The sequence below is a fragment of the Pleurodeles waltl genome, chromosome 2_2, assembly GCF_031143425.1.
Source record: "Pleurodeles waltl isolate 20211129_DDA chromosome 2_2, aPleWal1.hap1.20221129, whole genome shotgun sequence".
NCBI classification, from domain to species: domain Eukaryota; kingdom Metazoa; phylum Chordata; class Amphibia; order Caudata; family Salamandridae; genus Pleurodeles; species Pleurodeles waltl.
Genome location: NC_090439.1, coordinates 1,450,856 through 1,466,917, shown reverse-complemented (window position 1 = coordinate 1,466,917; position 16,062 = coordinate 1,450,856). Strand labels below are relative to the sequence as shown.

The 16,062-nt window shown below is 44.0% G+C and overlaps 1 protein-coding gene across 1 annotated transcript in view; it reads right to left on the bottom strand.

Annotated features, from left to right (window-relative positions):
- Positions 1–16,062, bottom strand: part of LOC138283088 (synaptonemal complex protein 2-like) — a 413,718-nt gene that overhangs the window by 19,729 nt on the left and 377,927 nt on the right. Inside the window, exons 13-15 of the mRNA XM_069221232.1 lie at positions 12,703–12,752; positions 9,800–9,854; positions 7,548–7,601 (exon numbers count right to left, since the gene is read on the bottom strand). Of these exons, the coding sequence (XP_069077333.1) occupies positions 7,548–7,601; positions 9,800–9,854; positions 12,703–12,752 (159 nt within the window). The remainder of the gene's footprint in view (positions 1–7,547; positions 7,602–9,799; positions 9,855–12,702; positions 12,753–16,062) is intronic.

Sequence of the window (16,062 nt, the reverse complement as noted above, 5' to 3'; positions counted from 1 at the left end):
CTTGATCAAGACAGTTTCAGTCATGAAAGTACACTACTGCTTGCTCAAGATGGTTTCAGCCATAAGAACTGTGGCCTCAGCTCCAGGAAGCATTTTTCTACAACGCCCAGGGCTTCCTGCTCACCGCCGCGTCACCATCTGGCACCCGGAACAACTTTCAAGAAACTTAGAGAGAAAGAGACTTCTGGAGAGACTGCTGCTCAACTCCTCGCTCAATCACAAAGCGGGGCAGTAGAGCACCAGTCAGTGCTTGACTGAAGTGCTGCCACACACTGCGGCTCTGTTATATCGCGCCGCAGGACGCCGCCTTTACCGAAGGAGCCCGAACGGCTGCTTAACTGAAGCGCCACCACACACTGCGGCTCTGCCACCGCCTTCACCGAAGGTGTTTCACACACTGCGGCTCTGCGGCTCTATTGTACCACGCTGCAAGACGCTGCCTTCACCAAAGGAGTTCGAACGGCAGAATAAAGGCACCTCGGTGATCTCATAACTTGCTCTTAGAGTTCACCTCAGCTGCTTAAGGAAGACTTAGGATCTAGGTGAGTCCAACTGCCCCTTACGCAGGTTTTACAAATCCATAGTAGTGTTGGGGTGTTCACGCCTCACTTGTGGAAGGAACTCCGATGGATTCTTCTACCTCATCGCCAATGAAATTAAGTTGAATAAAACCTTCTTCATGATTAAATCTGCTTTAGTTTATTCAGGATAAGAGGTACACGAAACACCCCAGCCAACAGACGTCTTCTCCGTAGCTCCCTCTTCTCAACTGTCACATCACCCTTAGTTACCGTCACGAGATTCCTGTGACGTACATTCTACATACAGAATGCCACATAACCCTTTAAAGGTGCCTACAGCAGAGCCCTGCTGGGCTAAAGAGAGAACAAAAGAACCTCAAAAAGAGGGGGGTCAACAGACTTGTCGGTACATCATGCCACAAATCTGTTCCAATGACAGGCATATGTAGTTTTGGTGGAGGGATGCCTGGCTGCCAAGATAACGTTACAGATCTCGGGCGGAAGGTCAGAAGCTGTCAACTGTCACCACTCAATCTTCATGCAAGGAGGCGGAGACTCAACAGGTTTGGGTGAGGAACCATCCCTTGCTGCTGCGACAGAAGATCCTCCTGAAGGAGCAGTCTGATCGGAGGATCGATGGCCATGTTCAAGAGCTTAGGACAGCATACACTTCGTGCCAAGTCTAGAGCCACAAGAAAGACTTGGGCATGGTAATTCTTGATCTTCTTCAGAAGTCTGGGAAGAAGTGGTAATGGCAAAAAGGAGGCCTGAGTTCCACTCGAGACTAAAATCATCACAGAGCGAGTTCTGCCTGGCTAACTACAGCACACAAAACAGCTGACATTGCACATTGTCTGCAGAGGCGAACAGATCTAACTATGGCTCTCCCGACTGCTGGAAGAGACCTTGCTCTACCTCCGGATGGAGATGCCATTTGTGATCGACCAGGCATGGGCGGCTGTGTTTGTCTGCTCTGACGTCCAGAGAGCCTGCCAGATGTTGAACCACCAGGCATTTGCCCTGATATTCCAGCCATGTCCAAAGGTGGAGAGTCTCCTGACAAAGGGTCCATGACCCAACCCCACCCTGTTTGTTGCAGTCCCACATGGCAGTGGTGTTTTCTGTGAAAACCTGTTCCACTTTATCTTTGAGAGAGTGAGAAGGAATGTTTTCAAAGCCAGTCTGAACACTCTAAGCTCCAAAAGGTTGATTTAGAGCTCAGACTCCACCAGAGACCAGACTTCTCTGATCTCTACCTCACCCATGTGGCCACCCCAACCCAGGAGAGACGCATCTGTCACTATGGTCAGATCTGCTTGGGCAAGAGAGAGGGTTCTGCCTCTGACCAAATCGCAGTTCGAAAGTCCTTACTGCAGATCTTGCGCATTCCCTCTGAGATCTGGATGTTGTCAGGTGCCACTTCGGCACGTTTAAAGTGAACCCTAGCTAATACAGGAGGTCCCCCATTGTCTGGATGTGGAGGTGGGAGACAGCCTGGGGTGAGCCTGCCATCAACAACCAGTCGTTGAGGTAGGAGAAGACTGAAACCCCTAACCTGCACAGGTGAACTGCAAATACTGCCATCACTTTGGTGAAACACCCAAGGGGCACTGCTAAGGCCAAAGTGGAGCACAGTGAATTGACCATGAACCACAATTAACGTCTGTGGGCAAGCACGACGGGAATATGGAAATAAGCTTCTTGCAAGTCCAACACTACCATACAGTCTCCTGGGTCCAGGGCAGATAAGACGTCAGCCAGAGTGAGCATTCTGAAATTCTCCTTCTAGAGGAAGAGATTGAGGAACCAGAGGATGAGGATAGGGTGGAGACCCTTGTCCTTGCTGGACGCCTGAAAAAAGTGGGAACAACCACCATGACCTACTTCTGGAAAGGGACACTCGCAATGGCTCCCTTTGCCAAGAAGCCGTAATCTCCTCGCAGAGAAGTGCAGGTGATTCTCCATCATCCCATCGTATGCTGGCGGCTTGACAGGAGGGGTAGTCTTGAAGGGGAGGGAGTAGGCCCTTCAGACTTTTTGCAAACCCACCTGTCTGATGTGATGGTATTCCAGGGGGCAGGTGATGGCAAATACTGCTGCCAATTGGTTCCTGGTGGGGTAACGCAGGGTTTGGAGGCTGCAGCTGAGTGGAAAAGTGGTGGACTGGCTGGACTGCTGGCTCCCTGATCCACGCAGATGCTGAACCCCACATCCTCAGCCACGCAGAGCCTGAACAGCATGCATGGTGCGGAGGCTGGCGGGGAACGGACGTGGTTGGGTTCTCCTTCCGTTTCCACAAAAAGGACAAAAAGCAGACCGAGGGGGGCCAATGGCAGCAGCAAAGGCCAAGGGACCAGGCTGGAGCCCAGCACTCCTTAAAGAGCTGAAGCACAGAGTCTGCTGTGTTTCCAAAAAGACAGGTGCCATCAAAGGGCATGTCCATCAGAGTGGATTGCACATCCCCTGAAAAGCTAGATGTCTATAACCATGTGTGGCTCCTCAGGGCCACCGTCAAAGCAACCCATCTGCCCAAAGAGTCAGTCGTATCCAGCCCACATCTAATTGTGAACTTGGCTGCATCTCTCACAAAAGTAACAGCCTGGGAGTGAATGGCCCGGAACTCCTCCGGGACCTGTGGCAGCACTTGCGCGACCGTATCCCATAAAATAAGGGTGTAATGGGCCAAAAGGCAAGCGGTGTTCACGGACTGCAAAGCTAGGCTGGAGGAAGAAAATCACTTATTCCCAAGGTGGTCCAGCCTCTGAGTCTGCATCAAGAGAAGTGGAAGGGCACATGCCATGGGATGTCGTGGCTTGGATGACCAAGCTCTTGGGGGTGGAGTGTTGGTTCAGGAAAGCAGGGTCATTAGGCTTAGGCCATGGGCTTTTTTCCTATTAAGAGCCCCAGTGCTGGGTTTGGACCAGGTCTTTAGCAGGACATCCTTGAGGGCTTCATTAAAGGGCAAAAGGGGTTCTGATGTGGAAGCCCCAGGGTGAAGCACCTCAGTCAGGAGATTGGTCCTGACAGCCACCAAAGGCAGTTCAAGGCCCAAAACCTCAGCTGCTCTCCCCACCAGCATGGAGCAGTACGCCCCCTCCTCTGTAGCCATGGTAGGGGAAGAAAGCATACCCGTGTTAGGGGAGGTATCCAGACCACTGGCTTCACCCAGTTCCTGAGCACCATCCTTAAGGTCTTCCAGCTGAAATTCTAAAGGGTCCAGCGACCCCTCCATACTCTCACCAAATCTATCCCTATAAGAATAAGGGTGAGGATCTGATACAGGAACCAAGGTCCCTGCTGAAGTCGGAATCAGCTATTAGTATAGGATGGAAGCTGCCCGCAGGCCCAGGCAACGTAAGAAGCGTCAACACCAGAACTGTTGTCGGGAAAGGTCTCAAGGGTATGACCAACGCCGGTCCGGATCCGAAAGTGGAATCCTGATTGGCCCTTGGAGCTGAGGCCGAAGCTGTAAGCATGGAACCCAAAGGTGACCCTTCCAACCCTGCAGGGCCCAAAGGCTCACAGAGAGAGCCAGACTACCCAAAAATGAGGCTCGTGGAATCGTAAAATTAAATTAATTGGGTAGGGGTGGTTCCAGCTTCCAGAAAGTCAGGGAGGTGCGGTGCCGACCTGGAAAGCCTAGAGTGAAGACCCTCCTTCTCCCGTGCGACACCATCCGCTCGACTGGGTGAAGTCGAAGAACGCTTGTGCTTCTTCGACTTCTTGTACTTACCTAAATGACCCATCAATTTTAAATGGGACGAGGAGTGGTGATAGCTCCACGAACTGTCTCGGGACCTTTCTTTCAACCGAGGCCAGGAGCGATGCAGAGCCGAACGCCAGGCCGAGGGCAGCTTTAGGGACCGCTCCTTCAAAGCCTTTGGGGTCATGGCCCGGCAGGCTGAAGCAGGACTTCAGGTCGTGGTCGCACTCCAAGCACCACAAACACACCAGGTGCGGATCCGTCACCAGCATCATGTGGTGACAGGAGTCGCAGGACTTGAAGCAGGTCTTACAAGTCGACATCTTGACGCACCAAAAGTAAAAAAAAAATCAAAAAAAAATCAAAAGGCCAGTCAAAAAGCAACTAAAGGTAGCTCTCTCTGGATCTGCGCATAGGTTAGACTGGAAATAAAAGAACTGACATCAGCACACCAGGGTGGCACCCATTTACAACCCGCGACGTCATATCCGGTGACCACATCGCCAATGACAGAGCGGAGTCGAAAGATGCCACCTAATAGCGCACAAGGGTACTACTTGAAGAAAAATCTCTGGCTCCAGATTGACTCCTGGGGGAAAGGTAAGGAATCTCCAATTAGAAGTCTGTAGTCGATACAACCTATGCCTGCCATTGTATTAAATGCCACAACTTTTAAGTGTCAGGGAGCTCCACATTTAACGTATACCTGGAGGCAACCCTAGCATTTTTACTCAATCTCGTCACCCTGTCATAAGAGCTCCTCTTCCTATGGTTGAGTCCACCCCAACACATGGATAAGTCAGGTGAGACACTGTGAGAAAGCAAGCCATAGAATAGTAGGTAAGGGTTTTCTTTCAAATTTGGAGCTACCCCAGACAACACAATAGCACTTTCACTTGTGTTCAATAAACTTATAGAAGGATGCGAAAGTGGTGCCCTTCATCTCCATCACCTTTAATGGTTTGGTGTTACTGAGCAGCAAATAGTTGTGTGATTTTCTTTTTTGTCGCCTATTAAATCCGTAAATTACTTCAATGTGTCTAAGATGGCCGAGCAAATGGGTTTATCCTACTCTGATAAGATAGCAATATCCATCCCCTCTGCACCACCTCTCCTGGGAGATTTGAATATTTGACAAGCATTAACACAGGTGGAAGATTTTGATTCCCTTTAAGATCTATAGAAAAAGCATGTCACAACACCACTCCAATGTGCAATTATAACTGAATATTAAACAGCCAATGCAGCCTCCAGGGCCTCATCGTTACCAACGAACCCTGAACTTCCTAGAGGATCTACACTTTTAGAAGGAGGACACCTTGATTACATGGAAATTCATACACCACTAGTTGATTCTTATTATCAACACTGCCAAAAATCTCTAGGATGCTCATCTAATTATTAATACAAACCAGTAAAAGCCTTTTTCAAAATGTATCAAGTCCTATAAAAAGAATTTGGAAAAAGTTAATAAGGAAATCGTAGATTTCAAAGAGTCCTTGACGCAGTCAAACAACTCAAAACCTCAAAGATATTTGAAAACTTCTTGCAAGAGAACAAGAGAATCGGTATGTAAATTCACAGGATTACTAAGTCTACCCCAATTAGGAATAAAATTCATGATTGCAATGGAGGAAATTGGACCTCGAGCTGATGGCCGGAGCAGCAGTGATGAGTACTTTATAGCAAACGAGGACAGAGATGAGGGAGAAGGCTGGTCCAGCAAAAACAATTTCAAAAGATCTTTGAATGAGTCTTCTTCCCGGATCGCCCCTGCTTCCCATGACCACAGACCTTACAAAGTGCTCTATTTCTCTACATAGCAATCTAACTATATAATATGCTCAAAGTTCTCTTCAGCCTGATAGCAGCACTTCCTAAATTCGGCCACAACTGCAATTCAATTCCGTGGTGCAGTACCTCCCACAATTTAACAAAAAAGGATATTGGAAAGCCTTGACAAAGCCCTAGGCATGCGTGCTCTTCTGAGGGCAAAACAAATGTTGGCAGAACAACTAAAATTTGTGAGCAGAAGATGCATAATCAATGCTATTGAATGTTTTGTAGAAAATCTAACCTGCAATCCATAACTCGCACAACATCCATGCAAACCCTAATTTGCACACCAAATACGAGGCTCATGGCCTCACTCTTCACTTGACAGACGCTATTACAAATGTCAAATACTTTTACTTCACAATTAAGATTGTATATCCCATTACTGTTAACATGCTGAGAGGACTACAAATCTAGTGTGTAATAGTTTACATGTTTATTATTTAATTATATTGTGTTTTTAGATACTGTTACTTAGTGGTGGAAATATTGTGCAGTTTTAAGTACTGCATTTGGTGTACAAATTATAGTTTGCATTGCTTTTTTTTTTTGTAATGCTTTCTATTTTTTATGAAACTAAATCCAACTTCTACAAAAATATAACATACTCTGCTGCCCTGCATCTACAGCCAGACCCTCTGCTCAATTTCCCAGGGTTGTGCTGTACACAACCTTCCGTCGTGTGCAATAGGAGACTGCCTGCAGGCTTCCAACCACCCTGCACAATGTCTTTGGAATACTCAGAAGAGTAGGGCTTGTGGGCAGACTGTGCAACCAAACCCTTGCTACTGCCCACAGCTTCTGGCCCACCCAGTGGAGGCTGGTCTCTTATTCTGATTGGGTCTGTGACACACATACTTGTGGGCCCTTGCTGGATCTGCCGAGGTTGTGCAGACCTGGCACAGACCATGTGAGGGGTTTAGCAAGAGTCCACGAATCTGTGTGGATTTGCAGATCTTAAAATAGAGTTTGCAGACCAGAGCTGAGGATAAATATTGGCTCACAAGGGCCTTGTGAATATTGGACCCAAGCTTGGTTCTAACAAGTCCACAGCCAAATTTATTTTTGTTTATATTCCGATGGAAGGCCTCGCTCCTATACCCCCACACCACTGAGCAAGCAAGAACGATCCCCAACCCAAGAGATACTCTTGCTGTCCCCTTTTACTGCCTTTCATGTTATCAGGAAAGATGGACAGGTTTATCATTCTGTAATTCTTGCTAACAGATTCTTCTCTTTTGCATCCAACAGACCCCAAAATGGACTACAGGAGAAAAATCTATTTTCAATTGTTTTTTAATTTATTCAGCAGATTAAGAATCCACATTTGTGGACCACTGGCAGACTAGCGGCCAAGAGGTTAAAATGTTTAACCCTTTCAACCACACCCAAAATGTTTTTGGAACATACATTTCTGAAAAAGGGCTGAACGGATTTACACTAAACCAAGTGAAGGCACTGCCTTGAGTAAAATTCTACTTTCATACCAACTTAGTATGATTCCGGCCAAAGTTCTCATCTGTACTGGAAAGCAATGATTCCTATTGGAGTTACAAAACGAAAAGTTAATTTTTTTGACACCCCTTATATTGATCTGCACTAAACTTGCCATGCCAAAAACAAAGTTGCATGACCATTTTTGGACAGTATTGTGCAGATCATTTGACATCAACATTAAGAAAACAAAAAATGTATTTTCAATGGAAACCTGATCAGACCATAAACAGAGTGTAACCCGTGGCTCCAGAATACATTTAATGGATATAGTTAAGAACATTGCTTAATGTTAATAGATTACATATATATTTTTTTATATCTATGATGTAATATCACAGCCAACAGTGACTCCCAAACTAAGTGTGGTAAAAACTTACGAGCGATCCAATAGCTGTGATATACGAACTTCCGATGTTAAGCCCTCGATGTATTGGAGGTATACTTTCCGAATACATCCCAGTAAAACACCTTTTTTAACTGCAACACCTGCTACATTAGCCCATGGACTTATCACGTCTCTCGCACCATAATTATCACCTCAAACTTTGGTTTGGATATAAACACTTCATGGCTTATTGGGTGTGGGTGGGGTCTGTAGCCACGTTAAGTTTGATATTTGCACATCAACCTGCACCTTTTCATTCTCTCCACTACTCTTGCAGATTTCTGCGCATATATAACCACTGCTCCGTCACCCGTAAACTTTCCTTACATCACGTCAAAAATCTTCCAGGAGCTTTCCTAAGGTCATCTCACAAGTTACCCTTGTTAGTCTTGAAATACCTGTTCCTGATTATTTTGAAGACACCAGATCTTTTTTTTGCCTTTGTGGTCTACTGGTATAGCAGAGACACCCCAAACAAAATATAAATGTAACCTGTAGGTGAAGATTAAATGAGGAAAACATTATAACGCCATAATCAGTTACAGAAAACAAGACAAATCACCTTTTCTTCACCCACAAACAGGTAAGAGTATCCTTTAATACATTAAAAAACACAAATTCCTCCTTACAGGGGACCTGTGCCGCACCTAGTCACCTGTAATAAAGGAATGACATAGCCACTAAATTGTAATAACTTATTACAGGTGAATTCTGACATCACAATGTCTGCAGAGTACGCAGTCAAAGGGAAAGGTAGGTCACAGAGCATAACTAAAGCTGCAGTTTCAAAAATGAAACCGAACAATGGCTTTTCCTTCAGCTGTTTTTCTAAATTTACAATGATAAGCAGAAAAGAGATATTTCTGGCAACTGGTTTCCTTTTCCAGGCTTTAGGTTACAATAGGAAAGATATAATCAGTCTCCATTACGTTCTGACTATTGGTTTTTAAAAATATGACTTGTATTAAACTGATTCCGCTATCTTTCTGCAGTAAAAACGTAACTGCTTTTTGGTATGTTTAGTTATGTACCCAAGATTCAAATTTTATTCTTCTTGTTTACAAACATCCTGACTCTTACATGAAAGAGCAACACACAAAGGATGTAAGAGCTTTCTGAAAAGGATGATGGTGCTCCATGCATTAAAAGGAGTAAAGTAAACCCATTCTATATTAGCAGTATATTGCCAATTACTTCAAATTTCCTTTACCCTGTAAAGAAAGTTTGCCTTCGGCCTTGTTCTTCCAGGGGCGGCTCTCCCCTATGGCGGTGGAGCGTAACCCCCCAACTCTCCCACAGCAGCAGTTGCAAAACTTTTACAGTAAAAACATAATAAACTTTGTTTATGTTTTTACTGCAAAAGGGGTTGGGCCACGGGCATGACGGAGACAGAGGGTGAACACACAGCACTCCCCCTCAGTGTGCATGTATGTTTGGCCAGCCAAACATATATGCGCATTAGGCTCTCTCCAACTCTGCAACAGAGTGCCGGGTTGTAGAGGGCAAGCAGAGGCTCCCCCTCTGCCTTGGAGTACCCAGGCTGGGCACTCCGTCCAATCCTACCACTGCTTTCAGGCTGCGGGCAGCCTGAAAGCATCTGTAGGACTGGACGCAGGGCAGGCTGGAAGCCTGTGCCTGCAGCTGAGGAGTGATGTGGCAAAAAAGGTAAGTTTAAAAAAAATAATGTTTTGGTCGCTCCCTCATACCACCCACTACACACCACCTGCCCTACCTCCCGCGACTGTGTTCTTCTACATGGTCACAGATCTCTTCTGACTTTCAATAGCCTTAAAAGGTACGGCAGGAGGTAATTTACCCAATATTTATCACATTACGTTATAGAAAAAAATCACTTACTACTCTTTTTCCTGTGTTGCTGGATCCATCTTTCAATCTTGAGCTTTCTTTCTTCCTGAAATAATAAAAGTAGTCTATCACCTTGAAAAGGCATACCAGAATATCTACGTATTGTGAGAAGAGGCTCAAATTACCCAAACACTGACATTAATGTCACAGCTCACGCAGAAGGATAATGGCAGCATACATTACGGACTAATACAGGGTTTATTTATGCCAAAGTATTTTCGTATGAATCAAAAGGCTGTCAATATTCACACTATATTAGAATAAACCAAGTGACAGGACAACGCTTTCTGAAAGCAAAATGTTTGCCAAGTCCAGCAAAAATAATGCAAGACTAGGAGCCCTTTTCATCACAAATTGAACCGGATTCTTGCCATATGCCATAGGCAAATCCACAGGATTTATGCAGCAGGTTATGCCCAAAGTATGTGGCATGGACAGTTAATTTAGACTTCAATTATTCAACATCTGTAACTGTTAAAACAGCTACGTGAACAGGACAGCCTACTTCCAATGTGTCTCAATTAAAGGATGTACTTTGGGATTGAAGACCTGCTACCCTACAAAGATACAACAGCAAATATTATTTTAAGATTTAAGTTCCTGGTTGAGGTAATGCAGCTTTGGGAAGAGCGTCTGCGACATGAATATCAATTTAAGATAATGAAAGTAATCATTCCGACCACCCGGTGAGAATTACATTTATGTAGATAAGGTTTTTGTTTGCTGCTGAAGAAAAAAAGTCTTCCTCCTAATCCATCAAATGTTTACACCGTCTGGCAACAGTAGCATCTCCTTAAATGGGGAACGATAGCAACCAACCACCGAAAGCGCCACTTAACTGTTTTAAAGTGACTGGCAAGGCCATGTATTCCGTGGGCAGCAACTTCAACGTTTCTGACGGAAACGGATCAATAGTTGGATTAAAATCAGCGATTTATGCAGTAGATGACTGATTTTACAGTGTGTGGCGAATTATGACAGTCCACGGGAGAAGTTCAGCACTTCTTGAATTAGTAAACCTGGAAGGAGTAAGTGCAGTACTCGTACAAAGCGGCAGTACATTAAATATACCTCTTCTTACACTCTGAGAATGCGCAGATGTGCCTACAGTACTTCTCCTACGTGTTTACCTATTAAAATGTGTTTTCATTAAGTATTTATCGAAATGTCCTCATTTTTAGAACCTGCACATCACGAGGCACAAAAGTGCACTAGTACTGTGTCCCACAATCTAGCTGATGCGGAGACACTGGGAATATGACTTTCTAATAGCTTTTTACTAAACTTGCGGAATCATAATGATTCTGCAGGATGCTAGCAGTAGTTTGGCAGTAGAAAAGGCCCGTCTAGCTTTTACAGATGATGCCACGTTCGAAGTGATGCAAATTATATTGTACTGAGGATGTTCTTAAAGAAACTCTGACCAAAAAAGAGAGACTAACGGCTAAGGTGCATGTGTTAAACCTGGAGAGTGAAACACCTGAAGGACACGTCGTATTTCACAGAAACTATATCTTTCAAGAGATCAGGTTGTACTACTGAATTTCTGTAGAAACTGGACTTCATTTCATTTTCAAGGCCCTCAAGACTTATAGCCATGAACACAGGCTGAACATAGTTGAGAAGCGACCTTATACCCTTCATGTGGAGTTAACTGAAAGTCACACACACAGAAAAAGAAATACAAATGTTTCCTTTTTTTTTCAAATGCATTTGCTTCCTTCATTTAATTTAAAATTAACACACAATGCACATATGTTTCACTTCGTATTTTCTGAGACGGAAACTGATTGCCAATTATACCTTTAAATAGCCTACTCCTTACTTGGGGTTGATCTTTTGCCAGTGCTTAGAAATTGCTCCAAATGCATGTTTCATGATGAAACGACTGGATACCTGGAATAGTTAGGCGATGACAGGAGTAAGGATTTGCAGCCTGGGTTAGGCAGTGACTTAAGTGGCCGACTTGCGAGCATATCAAATGCAGCAACAAACAGAGCTTAAAACTCTAAGGTACATCCCTCGGGTTCAGATTTCTGTAGAGCTCATAATCAATTATGGGTAAGTGTCCTTCTGACAAGCTACCCAGATATCACAGGAGTTGTGACAATTGTATTCATTGTCTGCAGCAGTCAACACAATTTTCAGACATGAACCTTCAATGTGCACCCCTAAGAAGACTTCTTTCAACCATGTTTTGTAGGTGCTAGTGGCTGATGCCTTACTTTAGCCATGCCTTCACTTTCTTAGAGTCTCCTAACGAACTCCGACTATGGTGGGTGCAGGTGGACCACAAGAAACACAAGCAGGTCGGAGCAGGGGCTGGTTTCAAGGGGACTACGCTCGGAATGGGCATCTGGTCAAACTGGTCTGTAGGACAATCTTGCAGACCCATAAGTACGATCTGAAAGGTCAACGAGTAGACCAGCATTTTGGTTGTTTGCGGGCCTGTTGGGCACGTTTTATTGTTGGTTTCCCTAATATTACCAGAAACACTGCCTGTGGCAAGCTCAGATCCGTACAGTCTCCCAAGTACAAATCCATGCAGTCTTTCAGACCTTGCAAAACACCTATACAGTCGTTCATTACAAGTATAAAACTGTCCCGGTTTGCAAATGTGTGCCACTTTTCTATCTATCTGATTGCAAATTCGGGTCCTTTTTATTTTGGTTCTAGGCCTAGTTTTTTTTTTTGCATATCAAACTCTGGACATAGCGACACAGGCCATCATTAGCATTTTGAGTAAAGCATTATAAAAGTTGCACAAGGGTCTAAAGGGAGGTTCTTATTGTGCGGCCATAAGCTATGGTTTGTTGGCACAGACTTTCATCTGAATAAAGCCAATCATCCTTAATTTTGATAACTATAAATAAAATAAACCAAAAACGTATTACCTCTTCGACGAGCCTGCCTGGCCCAGTATTTTCTGCTTGGCTTCGCTGACCTGTAATGAACAAATGCAATAGCTTACAACCAAGAAAAAAATAGAACACATCACCACAAAACATTATGGTTTCCTTGTGCAAGGGAATGCTTACAACAGTGCTTAATTTCTAAAACTAAATAAAAAATAAGTTCCCTGCCTTTCTCAGGAGGCCACCGCAGCTTGCGCCACCCTATTGCCTCCGCCAGCCCTGCCTATGACTGTACCTACACAACTACTAACCCCCCACTACAAAACTATAAGAATGGCTTGGGCGGCAGGTATTAGTTGTTTTTAATGCATGATGAGTTATTAAATAGCTGTTGTCTGCTCATCTTGTAGTAACACAAGCAGCGCCACCATGCTGCAGCTGTCATTAGTGCAGTGTTGACAATTATGTGCTGGGGCTGAGCACTGGAAACAACCTGCTCAAATTAAGCACTGCCTTCCGACCTCAGAGCAGAACCCCTTTAAGAGGCAGACAAACATGTTTAACATTTACACTTTTTATTTTATTTTTATAACTGCGTATAACATAGTTAAAGTTGGGACCTTTTTCTTTTTAATTACAAATTGCAGTTGTAATGATACAATTCCCCTGACAAAACCTATGGGCTTAGTTTTCACCGTAGAAATGCAATAAGTTGTGGCAATACACTGTTACGGGCCATCGCTGTTTTTCAAGGCACTGTCGGCAGAGTCACATGGGACCTCACAGATAATGTGAACGGGTGGTTTTCTGGCCAGTTGTTCCCCATGTTAAATTTCTAGGGTAGGTATTTAGGTCCTTTTGTTCTGTGAGGCCCCTTTAGAAAGGGTTCTAATTTGTTAATCTCACTAAAATCTTTAGTATAATTGTAATTTTGTGCATAATATTTTGTTGTGTGACAATTACTTTACTATTTTAAAGTAAAATAATGTTCTTATCATTTGCTGAACCTATTAGGACAGGACCCTCAAAAAAGTCTAGTTTAAGTCAAACAGCAGGGCTCTCCCTTATTTGCAAACAGCCAGTCATTTATAACTGTCAGTTTGGTTGACAGCAAACAAAGGTGAAGATCAGCCGTACCAAACCTCTATTGCAAGAGGATTGGCTACATTTGTCAAAAAAACAAGTGTTCCAGATTACACCTCGATAATCTATGGGAACCCTCCTGAATCCTAACGAGGAACCCTTTTGGGGATCTCAGAATGACTAATCTGAAGGTGGTATAGGAGCACAACCATTCCTATGGCAGGAATCAGGACAGTGTTCCCAAACCTCCTTCCTGGGTTCCACTGAATTGCATTCAGTAGGGGGACCATATTAATATCTCATGACAATTTTAACTTCACTCTAGTATGTATACTAGGTCAATTATAACTATCTGAACACATAAATTAGACAACTAGTTTTTTTTTTTGCCAATGCTTCCCCCTTGAACCGTACTATAACAGATTTAGCCCAGTTGACAACTAGGTAAGAGACTTCAAAGATGCCCAAAATTTCTAGTGTTCTCTGCATTGCCAACTGGGCTAGACACTAAATTGAGTGACATTTCTGTATGTTTGAGATTTGAATTTCTAACCAATAGCACTTTGCCGAATCAGCCTTGCATTTCTCTACCTCACTCTCCTAAAAGCCACGCACTAAAACGTGTACTTTTTCGTAGGTTGAAAGTCCACGGTAGAGAGGACAAACGAAACCAGAAACAAGAGACTGCCAAATGACATTTGAGCTCAGCAACTTCTGACTTTCATAGCCCACTTCAACTCACTGTTCTCTACCAAATCTTTACAGCGTGTGGTATTTTAAGAGTGACTTCTCTTGTTAATCTCTGCCAAATCCTCAGTGTGCCTATGAATCCCAAATAACTCCAGGCTATATGTTGACTCCCTTATGGCTTGAACCATAGCTGAAGGTGGTAATGCAAGGAGTCTTAGCACACTTACTCTCTTCATGGTTCAATTCAGTTTTCCACTTATGGTTAATACTTTCACCCAGTACTTAATTGGTAAATAAAGTTTCAGTGCCCAGAGCTCGCCTCTTAAATACGCAGCTGCTGCAATAAAATGTGCAAGCACGGAATAGTGAGGCACCATAATCCTGAAACCATCTCGCGTATCTTTAGTTCATTTACAGTCACTCCCTGTCCCTTCAGCTCACTCTTGCACCTTTCTGATTTCTCCCTTTGTGTCGCATTTTCATTTTTGTCTTTCTCAGTCTTTTCCATATTTGTCTTTTGCTCGCAGTAAATGCTTGAGGCACAAAAATAAGCCCTGGCTCTCAAAAATAACGGCTTGTGCTGTTCGCTGGAAAACACCAGCTCAAATTAAGCACTGCTTACTGAAATTGAGGGCAGACCATTGCATTGTAGGCAGACAATATAGGGCAGGCCCACCATACTTCCAACTAAATTGTTTTAGACCCATACCAAGGTCAATGCAGTAGTACTTAGTGATTCAACATGATTTCTCCAATTCAACTTTGTACCCAACAACATGCCCAGGTATTTAGATTTTCCATCCACTTTATTCTTGCCAAGGTACCAGTTAAAGCCTCCCATTCCTTTCCCTAACACCATTTTCTTAGTCTTGTCTAGATTAACATTGAGTCTTTTACTTGAGCAATAATGCTGAAAGACGTCCAATTTATTTTGTAACCCTACTTCCTTCATGTACATTATCACCAAATCTGCGTATTAGGCTTAGGACGTGGGTACCATTGATCTTAAGGCAAAGACCTCTTATTTCCTTTAACATGTTTCGTAAGTCTGCCAAAAACAGGGAAAATAATAAGGGAGCCCAGACACAACCCCGTGGTAGATGATCCTTAGGGACTCCTTTCTTAAGAAGCACACAAGATGTCATTCATGGATGAAAAGGCTGAGCTACGGAGAAGGTTGTAAATATTGATTGCACAAATCATAGCCATATGACTGACATCTGCTTCTTTTCTAAGGAGCCACAGGAGTAGACATCTAAAGCTGAAATGGGTGAAGCCAAGGAGACGCTGGCATGTGGCAGTATGGAGTGATCTTCAAAAGAAGAAACGAGCACTGGGTCCTGACACCGTATTCTCAGATGTTGCATCAGGTTCGCAACTGCCCTTACAGCACAAGACTTGAAAACATTGCTGGAAGAACAAATGAAAGCTGTATATTCCTCCCCAAGCACAATATCTCATTCCCTTAGCTACGTAAGCCGTTTACCAAACCTTAGCAAGGAATCCCCTTGCAGATGAATATTGTGGGTCCTGACAAAGACCTCTATGCCTATACCTCTTCATCCCACAGATGTCGAAATGTGCCAACAGATGGCATAGGGTGCACTAATGTACTAAGTTGGATAG